At 35.5% G+C, this 12,925-nt stretch overlaps 1 protein-coding gene across 1 annotated transcript; it reads right to left on the bottom strand.

The window, feature by feature from the left end:
• LOC117341110 (C1q-related factor-like) lies at nt 1-7,689 on the bottom strand. The gene is made up of 4 exons (XM_033902946.1): nt 7,281-7,689; nt 6,231-6,586; nt 4,468-4,664; nt 1-288 (listed from the first exon to the last, which is right to left on the bottom strand). The coding sequence occupies exons 2-4, from the start codon at nt 6,547-6,549 to the stop codon at nt 148-150; spliced, it is 657 nt and encodes a 218-aa protein (XP_033758837.1). The 5' UTR covers nt 6,550-6,586; nt 7,281-7,689; the 3' UTR covers nt 1-147.
• Nucleotides 7,690-12,925: the final 5,236 nt, after the last annotated feature.

Below are 12,925 nucleotides of genomic sequence, written 5' to 3'. Positions count from 1 at the left end.
TTTGTTTTCTTATTTTATTTATATGCCAACATCTTTTATCTTCAATCGTAAATGAGAGTATCGTCTATACCTCAGATGCTACCTTATGTCCGCTGAACGTTGTATACCTGCTGGCGTAGTAATAGGAATTAAGATTAGGCCGTGCAATCAGGTAGACTTGCTGTCCCTGGGTGAGTGGGACAGATAGATAGTATTCGATGACGTGCCCCAACTTGGAAGACTCTCTGCCCAAACTGTTACAACCCACTGGTCATCCCCTTCACCAGTTTGAAATAACTGGACGGCCGCCTGCAAAGGGGGATTACTCAGTACACTATATACATTATATATTTGCATGCGTGATGTAGAGCTACTCACCATCCATTTTTATTGTAAAAATCTTACCGGTATTTCTTTGAGGTTCGAGGAAAACAGACAGTTGATTAAATTGTACACATTCTTAAAAAAATAATTTGCTTTACCATTACACATTCTCAAACAATCTACTTTACCATTACACATTCCCAAACAACCAACTTTACCATTACACATTCCCAAACAACCAACATTACCATTACACATTCCCAAACAATTAACTGCGCCTTAACATATTCCCAAACAACCAACTAACCATTACACAGCGCAAACAATCAACCCATTCACAACCCACAAACAAAACTTTACCATACACATTCCCAAACAATCACTTAACCATTTACATAACATTCCAAACAATCACCATTACAAACTTCCAAAAGCCAAAAAATGGCAGGCAACATCCAAACAACACTGGACAGGTACACATTCCCAAACAACAACTGACCATGAACATTCCCAAACAAAAACCAAACACCCAAACAAAACGGCCAGGCACAGGCCCAAACAACAACTGACCAGTACACATGCCCAAAACAATACTTACCAGCAACCCAAACAACAACGACCATGACAAGCCCAAACAAGCAACCAAAAGCCCAAACAACAACGGACCAGTACACAGCCCAAACAAGCAACGGACAGGACAAGCCCAAACAATCAACACCATGACAAGCCCAAACAACAACTGTGACCATGACACGCCCAACAACAAACTTACCATACCATGCCCACAGCCAACAACTACAATGCACCAAACAGGCCCAAACATCAGGGAAACAATGGAACGGCAAACAAGGGCAGGGCCCAAACAGTCAAACCAGGGACACATGCCAGACCAACAACTGGGACCAGGACACAGCCCAAACAAGCAACTGGGACCAGTACACAGCCCAAACAAGAGTGACCAGTACACAGGCCCAAACAAGGCAGGTACCATTGCATAGTCCCAAACAACCAACTTGACCAATCACATCCCAAACAATGTGCAGGACCATGACCACATCCCAAAACAACACTGAAGCCATAACAACCAGTCCAACAACAGCTACAATAACATCCGAAACAATCAACTTCCATACCAAATGCCCAAGAACAACCAAACAAGACCAGACACTGTCCCAAACAACCAACTTTACCATTACACAGTTCCCAAAACAACGTACCAGGAACAGGACCAGCCCAAACAAGAAACGATCAATACAGCCCAAACACAAGGACAGACATTCCCATACAACACCGACCAAAAAGGCCAATACCAGTAACATCCCAAACAAGTCCAACTTACCATTACAACATCCCAACAACACCTAAACCATGTACCATCCCAAACAATTCCATACCATACACATTCCCAAACATTCATACACCTACAACTTCCCAACAACAACCTTACCATAACACATTCCCAAACAATTCATTTACCATACACATTCCCAACAATCAACTTTACCATTACCAATCCCAAACAACCAACTTATCATTACACATCCCAAACAATCAACTGTACATACACATTCCCAACAACAACTTTACCATTCACATCCCAAACAATAAACTTTACAACATCCAACATTCCCAGAACATCAACTTAACCAATACAATCCCAAACAATTTAATTTACCATACACATTCCCAAACAACAACGTACCAGACACAGTCCCAAACAAAGGCTTACCATTACACATTCCCAAACAATCAACTTTACCATAACACATTCCAAACAATTTAATTTACCACTACACATTCCCAAACAATCAACTTTACCATTACATATTCCCAAACAATTTTCAATACCACTACACATTCCCAAACAATCAACTTTACCATTACACATTCCCAAACAATCAACTTTACCATTACACATTCCCAATCAATCAACTTTACCATTACACATTCCCAAACAATCAACTTTACGATTACACATTCCCAAACAATCAACTTTACGATTACACATTCCCAAACAATCAACTTTACGATTACACATTCCCAATCAATCAACTTTACCATTACACATTCCCAATCAATCAACTTTACCATTACACATTCCCAATCAATCAACTTTACGATTACACATTCCCAATCAATCAACTTTACGATTACACATTCCCAATCAATCAACTTTACCATTACACATTCCCAATCAATCAACTTTACCATAACACATTCCCAAACAATCAACTTTACCTTTATACATTCCCAAACAATTTTATTTACCATTACACATTCCCAATCAATCAACTTTACAATTACACATTCCCAAACAATCAACTTTACCATTACATATTCCCAAACAATTTCATTTACCATTACACATTCCCAAACAATCAACTTTACCATTACACATTCCCAAACAATCAACTTTACCATTACACATTCCCAAACAACCAACTTTACCATTACACATTCCCAAACAACCAACTTTACAATTACACATTCCCAAACAATCAACTTTACCATTACATATTCCCAAACAATTTCATTTACCATTACACATTCCCAAACAACCAACTTTACCATTACACATTCCCAAACAACCAACTTTACCATTACACATTCCCAAACAATCAACTTTACCATTACACATTCCCAATCAATCAACGTTACCATTACACATTCCCAAACAATCAACTTTACCATTACATATTCCCAAACAATTTCATTTACCATTACACATTCCCAAACAACCAACTTTACCATTACACATTCCCAAACAACCAACTTTACAATTACACATTCCCAAACAATCTACTTTACCATTACACATTCCCAAACAACCAACTTTACCATTACACATTCCCAAACAATCTACTTTACCATTACACATTCCCAAACAACCAACTTTACCATTACACATTCCCAAACAATCTACTTTACCATTACACATTCCCAAACAATCAACTTTACCATTACACATTCCCAAACAATCTACTTTACCATTACACATTCCCAAACAACCAACTTTACCATTACACATTCCCAAACAACCAACTTTACAATTACACATTCCCAAACAACCACTTTACAATTACACATTCCCAAACAACCAACGTTTAACCATTACATATTCCCAAACAACCAACTTTAACCATTACACATTCCCAAACAATCTACTTTACCATTACATATTCCCAAACAACCAACTTTAACTTTACACATTCCCAAACAACCAACTTTACCATTACACATTCCCAAACAATCAACTTTTACCATTACACATTCCCAAACAACCAACTTTACAATTACACATTCCCAAACAATCTACTTTACCATTACACATTCCCAAACAACCAACTTTACCATTACACATTCCCAAACAACCAACTTTACAATTACACATTCCCAAACAACCAACTTTACAATTACACATTCCCAAACAACCAACTTTACCATTACATATTCCCAAACAACCAACTTTACCATTACACATTCCCAAACAATCTACTTTACCATTACATATTCCCAAACAACCAACTTTAACTTTACACATTCCCAAACAACCAACTTTACCATTACACATTCCCAAACAATCAACTTTTACCATTACACATTCCCAAACAATCAACTTTACTATTACATATTCCCAAACAATTTAATTTACCATAACACATTCCCAAACAATCAACTTTACCATTACATATTCCCAAACAATTCAATTTACCATTACACATTCCCAAACAATTTCATTTACCATTACACATTCCCAAACAATCAACTTTACCATTACACATTCCCAAACAATCAACTTTACCATAACATATTCCTAGATAATCTACTTAGCATTCCTAAATATTCTGGTTAGAAACTTAATATTTTAGAAATTATTAATGAACTACTGATCGAATAGTCCTGTTAACTACACTTTGTTTTCTTAATATTCTGATTAACTACCAAGTATTTTTTAAATTTCATTGTCAACCATTAGAAAAGCCTAAATATGCTTAATTACTCTTGTTAACTACGAAGTATATTCCGTGTCAACAACCGGTTAACTACTTAATATTCATGAAAAACGTGTTTATTTATTAGATATTCCTAAATAACCTTGTTAATTTATGAATATTTCTGAATTTTTGTAAATCTAAGAATAAAAATTTATAAAATATACAATACCGTTTTTCCCTCCATAGCTGCTACAACGATATTAAAGACATATACGCCAGAGTACGGGGCGGTGAATATGCCTCTGTCCGTATTATAAGCTGATCCATGGTTGACGAGCACTTGTTTATACTTTAACACCTGTCCATCCAGCGGACCCGCATTGGAATCCAGAGCGACGAGGAAAGACACTGGGGATCCGGAGAGTCCTACAGGATAAGTATATGATGTATGTCCCGGAATTACAGAATCATCAGTTCAACTTATATATTTTGCACTAAGCTAATCCTTTGTTACCATGTACCAGAACATCAGCTAATATTAATGGTTAAATACCCACTGTAAGTCTTCGGATGGTACATCTAGATCTTAGTAGTTAATGTGAATGGTTATTTATCATATGACTGTATGTAACAGACTAGAAGCAAAAGAGGTGTAATATTTATATTATTCGGCAAACTGATTTCAATAAACCATTTATGAAACAATAGGCCCATGGACCTTATCGGCCATCTGAGTTATGGTATGTATGTTGATCGATGGTGTTTGCTTTTAAACAAAAATTTAACATATTTGTACCATGTGACCTTGAATGATACAGTCAAAGAGTTCCATTGCCAATCTCTTACTGAAATTATGTTTCAAACCAAGTTTTATCACACTCCGTTCATTAACGTGTTCGCAAGGCCCAGTAGTAATAATAAAGCCGTGCTTATGTTTTCATTTACACCATGCTGAATTGTATATGAGGAAATTGATTGTATGAGTTTTAAAACGACTCCTTATAATGAATAACAAATAGAAGCTGAAATAAAAACAATGGAAAATTGATGACGTCATGGAGAATCAATAATGACAATTAATGACGACATGGAAAATTAATGATGATAATTAATGACGACTTGGAAAATTAATGATGAAATTAATGTCGACTTGGAAAATTAATGATGAAAATTAATGTCGACATGGAAAATTAATGATGAAAATTAATGTTGACTTGGAAAATTAATGATGAAAATTAATGTCGACTTGGAAAATTAATGATGATACTTAATGTCGACTTGGAAAATTAATGATGAAAATTAATGTCGACTTGGAAAATTAATGATGAAAATTAATGACGACATGGAAAATTAATGATGAAAATTAATGTCGACTTGGAAAATTAATGATGACAGAAAATTAATGATGACATTAAAAATTGATGATGACAGAAAATTAATGACGACATGGAAAATTGATAATAATTAATGACGACATGGAAAATTAATGATGACATTGAAAATTGATGACGACATGGAGAATTAATAATGACAATTAATGACGACATGGAAAATTAATGATGACAATAAATGTCGTCATGGAAAATTAATGACTACACAACTAAAACAAATCCCATATACATGTACAGCATGATCTTATGTCATTATATCACAATAAGCCCACAGAATGTGCATCAACGGCATAATGACAAAATTACTCATTTCACGATGATCAACTTCAAATGATATATTTGAATTAAATCTTTCGAAACCTCCCGGCAGTCCGACAGAGCATCGACTATTTTAGAATTAATTCTTTCAGGAAGATGTTTTAGTTTCATTGTTTTCAATATTGTTATTTTACAAGAAATCTACGCGTTCTGATAGGTATATTATGAGATTTTCACGGATGAATGCTTTGGAAATTCTTCCTTTAACCTTTTGCAAGAAGTTTACACCTCTCTATTACAAATATGTATCGTAACATTAGATTGTTTTGTCTGCAATACTTACCAGATTCACCCTTTTCGCCTTTTTGTCCATCATATCCATTTACACCCCGAGGTCCGGGATGACCAGGGAGTCCTGCTGGACCAGGATATCCTGGTTCCCCTTTCTTGTTCTTACACTCCACCTTCAACGTACATCCGGAAGTCTCGTCGTCGTCGTCCTCCTTCGCATGTGGAGAAGGTAAAGGCCCGAGTCCCCTTGACGGTTTTTCTTTATGCAGCTGTTTCCGGTTGGCGTAATAGTTTGAATATTTTTCCTTGTCGCCGTTCACAAGTGTAACAGTCGACAATATGGCGACTATGCAAATTACTGACAAATACATTGCTGGATTGGTTGCAAGATTGTCCCAAAGTTTTATTCTGCAAAATGGAAAAAAAAAAAGAAAATAATCTAGTGATTATTTTTTTCCTTAACATCAGCATACATAAACTGGATTTTTAAAGCACGTCTACAATCTCTATTATAATGAAAAAACGCATCTGGTTTTCATAAAGTGTATACTCAACTTTTGTGTAATAAACAACATATGTGTTATTGGTGTAAATCATATCACTGTAACTATATAAACCGTCTTTGTAATAATATTTTCAATATCTTTATTTTTTGAATTTTATTTGCAGCTTGTAATAGCCATCATTCAGTATATGCTGAAATCATGCTGAAACTTGTCACTTCCGCATGTTTCGTCCACCACGCGAATCAAAAAAATCTTTATTCAGAACTGTCCCTTCTTTAACAATACCTTACACTGTGTTAATCAATATTTCCTATCAACGTAATTTTAAAAACTTTTGAAGGATTAACAGAAAATGTTTTCAAATTAATGTTCTTAAAAATTTTTCACATATTTGTTGAAATTAATATCTGATGTGTTTCGCTTAAAAAAAAAATGTCACAATCGTTTCTAACATTTTGTCTATGTGTTAGAGAAACATGCACATTTCCATGTTTTACAGTTATATAACTCCAAGTAAATGGTATTAATCAATATCTAAATAAAAACTGTAATAATTTTTGAACAACAATAAAGATTACAAAAAAATGTGTTCTTACCAGTTTTCCGCTGTGTATGCTATAGCTCCAGGCGTAGTGTTCTTTCGGTGCCACTGCTCAGAGTGTTTCAGGCTAAAACCAGGGATCAGTACAGGGCCTGCTCTGACCTTGTCCTAATACGAGTCAACCTGTTTACGAGTAAAACTTGATATCTCACGTGATGCTGTGTTTTTTTTCCGGAATTCTCTAAAGTGTAGACTATATAAATGGTTTTATCACCATTGTAGCGGAGTGTACGTTACGAGCGAACACCAAGTTCTCTTCGTACTCTAACAGTCTCGTGAGAACCAAATAAAACGCTATGGTAGATATACGAAATTTCAATGTGATTACCCAAAGTATGAAAAAATACCCAAAAGAAATACTCGTAAAAAAGCTATTGAATTAAATTAAAATGTGATTTCACAAATGTATATCGATGTTCCGATAAAAAAAAAAAAAAAAAATGAAATAAAAAAGACAGACGAGGACAGAATCTGACCTAAGAGTAGATATATGAGCGATTTTCTCATGTCGCCTTTTTGTTTAATATACAACCACACGAGCATTTCCGTCATATCTTCGGAAAAGAGTCCGAAAGGTCCGTGTGGTTTCCCGATTGCTAATTAGTTATGTAGTTAAATAGTAAAGATTCGGGATTAAAACCCCGACGAGAATTGCCGAGAACTTACGAGATTGCGTAAATCTCTACGTCATACAATCACCGCTATCAAAGTGAACCGAACGCTATTCATTAGAAATTATTTTACGTTTTTGGTCACATAAAAAAACTTCTGTGTCAGAACCTGACTTTATTGACACAACATTAACATAACTAACGATTTTTTTAAGTACTGAAACTCTTCTAGTCCTGTGACACGTCCTTAAATGACCCTGGCTGTTAATAGGACGTTAAACAAAATAAACCAAGCCACCCATCATACATGTAAACAATCAACATTGTGCACAGATCCGGAAAAGAAAATCTTGACGTTTTTTTTTTTTTTTTTAAATACCTGAAACTATACGCTACTATTTTGAAAAGACACAAGCTTTAGCGAGTGTCTTTTCAAAATTAGAAAATAAGCTAACGAGATATGGATAAAAATGATAAACAATCGTCACGAGTAGGGGAACTTGTTTATCCCATAACGTTTTTTTCTAACAAATGCAAGCTTGTCAAGTTCAAATTCTCCAAACATAGCAGCTAAATTCCGTAAACCAAATCACTACGCGACAAAATATAGTTCGTTATGAACGAAAGCTTATCATCTATTTTAGATGCACGACTCATATCTTCGGTACTTTATTTGTAAATGATGTACTTTTACAAAACGAAATATAAGTTTGACAATCTTTGTGTCTGTGTGATTTATTAATAGGTAACTTTTTTAAATGAGTCCGCTCAAATAAATATCGAAAATAAGGTTATGTAGTTTACATTTGTCAGTGTGTTTACACGAAATCTCATCAGTTTACTAACATGGGGCAAATGTTCCAAAATGATTTTTTACATTTTTGTGTTTGGGATATATATATTCGTAATAAAGGTAAGTGGAATGATAAGAAAGTGTTTATTCGTTGATTTTTACTACTATATCCGTACCGAATGACACCGAACTAAAAGGGAACCTCTAGGCTTAGACCTACGTTAGATTCCGCGACCGTTTCATTCAAATGACTACCATTTTCATCAAATTTAAATTATATTTCGTACGTCTCAAACCCAAGATTAATCGAGATTTCCATGAGGACACCCCTCTCAAACAGTTATGCTAATGTTGACCACCGACAAATCCACAAACGTATCTATGTTGATCTTTAGAAACATAAAAAGCTAAAAAGTGTCAAACTAACATGTTAAAACAGCATGTTAGCATGCTAAAACAGCAAATCAACACGTTAAAACAGCACGTTAGCATGCTAAAACACCAAATCAAAACGTTAAAACAGCACATTAGCATGCTAAAACACCAAATCAACACGTTAAAACAGCACGTTAGCATGCTAAAACACCAAATCAACACGTTAAAACAGCACGTTAGCATGCTAAAACACCAAATCAACACGTTAAAACAGCACGTTAGCATGCTAAAACACCAAATCAACACGTTAAAACAGCACGTTAGCATGCTAAAACACCAAATCAACACGTTAAAACAGCACGTTAGCATGCTAAAACACCAAATCAACACGTTAAAACAGCACGTTAGCATGCTAAAACACCAAATCAACACGTTAAAACAACACGTTAGCATACTAAATAAGCATGACAAAATCATGACAAAACATAACAAAAACATGACAAAATGACAAAATCATGACAAAACATGACAAAATCATGACAAAAATGACAAAATCATGACAAAACATGACAAAAACATGAAAAAATCATGACAAAACATGACAAAAACATGACAAAACATGACAAATCATGACAAAACATGACAAAATGATGACAAAAAATGACAAAATCATGACAAAAATGACAAAATCAGGACAAATCATGACAAAACATGACAAAATCATGACAAAACATAACAAATCATGACAAATCATGACAAAACATGACAAAATAATGACAAAACATGACAAAAATGACAAAAATGACAAAATCATGACAAAACATGACAAAATCAGGACAAAACATGACAAATCATGACAAAATTAAGACAAAATGAGGACAAAAAGGACAAAATGATGACAAAATGAGGACAAAAAGGACAAAATGAGTACAAAATAAGGACAAAAATGACAAAATTAGGACAAAATAAGGACAAAAAGTACAAAATGAGGACAAAAAGAGGACAAAATAAGGACAAAAAGGACAAAAAAGGACAAAATGGACAAAATTAGGACAAACAGAGGACAAAATAAGGACAAAAAGGACAAAATTAGGACGAAATAAGGACAAAAAGGACAAAATTAGGACAAAATGAGGACAAAAAGGACAAAATAGGACAAATTAGGACAAAAAGGACAAAATTAGGACAAAATGAGGACAAAAAGAGGACAAAATAAGGACAAAAAGTGGACAAAAAGGACAAAATAAGGACAAAAAGGACAAAATCATGACAAATAATGACAAAATAATAACAAAAATGACAAAATCATGACAAATAATGACAAAATAATGACAAAAATGACAGAATAATGACAAATAATGACAAATAATTACAAAATAATGACAAAAATGACAAAATCATGACAAAATCGAAACAAAAATGACAAAACATGACAAAATCATGACAAAAACATGATAAAAATGACAAAAACATGACAAAAATGACAAATAACGTCATGACATTTTACATACTATACTAGCATACCGAAAGTCAATAACGTCGTGAAAAAACCAACCCGGCTAGCCATTTACATGCTATACTAGCATGCCGAAAGTCAATAACGTCACGAAAACCAACCCGGCTAGCCATTTACATGCTATACTAGCATGCCGAAAGTCAATAACGTCACGAAAACCAACCCGGCTAGCCATTTACATGCTATACTAGCATGCCGAAAGTCAATAACGTCACGAAAACCAACCCGAATAGCCATTTTACATACTATACTAGCATGCCGAAAGTCAATAACGTCACGAAAACCAACCCGAATAGCCATTTTACATACTATACTAGCATGCCGAAAGCCAATAACGTCATGAAAACCAACCCGGCTAGCCATCTACATACTATACTAGCATGCCGAAAGTCAATAACGTCGTGAAATCCAATCCGACTAGCCATTTTACATACTATACTAGCATGCCGAAAGTCAATAACGTCGTGAAATCCAACCCGGCTAGCCATAAATCATCAACAACAGATATTGAAAGAAGAAGATGTCCAAAACAACCTAAAAAGATAAAATCTCAAGAAAATACAACTAAAGAAAGGTATGTCACTTCTGTATTTGAAAACCACGATACATGAGAGAGAATTGATGACTCCTATGGGTTTTTTTTCTCTTCCAGAATGCCTCATTCAAGATGGCTACCAACATTGGCAGCCATCTTGTCTTGTCTTGTAGTGAATTTCCTCCTCTCTCAGGAGAACCTCTGAAGGATCCTTCCTACAGAGTAAAAACAAAAGAGAAGAGATTTAGTGTAAAGTTAAAATCAGAAGTATTAGTATACATATATACATATAAGTTATTTGGGTAGACTTAGCTATTTACATTGATCAGGGTTGTATCAATAATCAGTCCAGGTATCAATATCTAATCTTACTGTGGTCTGTATGGATACCAGTTCATAACCACTGTAACAAGCTATAATAATTGTATATTGCCGATAAGGCCATTTATATAACTGAGGGTTATCATTGTAATTGCTATGCGTACAATGTAGATATAATTGTAGCACAAGAAACCAAAATGGATGTCAAGCATAACAAACGTAAACATGCACATTAGTAATCCAGATAGGAATGAATAAAAATTATGACGATAGCTATATTACACAAATGTTATATGATTGGTGATGAGTAAAATGAGATAACTGTCTCTGAGTATCTCATGAATAGCTGAATTATTTAAGAGGATAACAACACTTTCCGTTCAGAATGAAGGGCAAAGCACAGGCGCCTGGAGATGAATTCGAGCTGAAAAGTGCTTTGGTTCCTGGGGTATAGCACAGTGGAATCCAGAATCAGCTGTGATTTGTCCTCCTCTGACAGATGGTGAAACGGCTGTCCTCCTGGAATCAGGCTTACTGCCTTATCAAGCGCCTCAAGAATAGGGTTCCTCCTCTTCTCTAGCATTGGGCATTGCAGCAGGAAATGGCTTGGTCTTTCAGGTGCTGATTTACAGAGTAGACAGGTGGTGTCAACTTCATTTTGGTTACATGCTCGCTTGTTTGTCTGAAGCTGATACGACCCTGTGAGAAGTCGTAGCTTAGTTGGAAGGCGAGTCACGTCCCTAGCGTTTGGTGTGACCGAGGAGATCGACACATGGGGGACAACAAGGTTTGTAGCTTCCATTGTTTAAGAATCTCAAGGAATTTGATGATGCTACATCTGCCATGATTACCGACATCCAATAGTTGTTGACTGCTGACTTTACCATTGATTTCCATTTTGTTTTTGGAATATCACCTTCTAAGAGATGGTGAGCAGAAGGAAGCTCATAGATGGCAAGCAATCTAATGACTTCGCCAAACCAGCTTGCCTGACTATTCTGTTGAGTACAAATGTACCTGGATGCAATGTCGTACTCCAAAGAGCCTGGCTGCCTCATGATACTGCCGAAGAGAGAGAGAGAATTCTCTTGTGAATCTCTGCTTCTGCTCGAAGAAATCCTGTAAGCGTGTACACAGCAGCAGTGGAGGTGCTGATTGGAAGAGAGAGTACTTGCTTTAGAATTTTCCTTTGAAATCTCTCGAGTGGAAGCAGTTGGTTGGAAGAAGGTTGTAGTACTTTCAGTCCATATAGGATTACAGGGAGGACAAATGTTCTTATTAGGTGGCAGGCGGTATGAGGATCAAGGCCATTCCTGCCATGAAGCCCAGGTCCCATCAACGCATAGGCTGCTTGTCTTCCTTTCCTGATGTTCTCAGCAATAGCTATTTGGTTTTGGTTTTTTGATGCTCTAAGAATGCCCATATGTGGTGTTTGTTCGACAATCGGCATTGCTGCGCCGTTTATTTCAAAGTTGTGGTGTGGGACGAG

This window comes from Pecten maximus, chromosome 13 (assembly GCF_902652985.1).
Source record: "Pecten maximus chromosome 13, xPecMax1.1, whole genome shotgun sequence".
NCBI lineage: Eukaryota > Metazoa > Mollusca > Bivalvia > Pectinida > Pectinidae > Pecten > Pecten maximus.
Note: the sequence above shows the minus strand (reverse complement) of the source record. Positions and strands in the feature narration are given on the sequence as shown.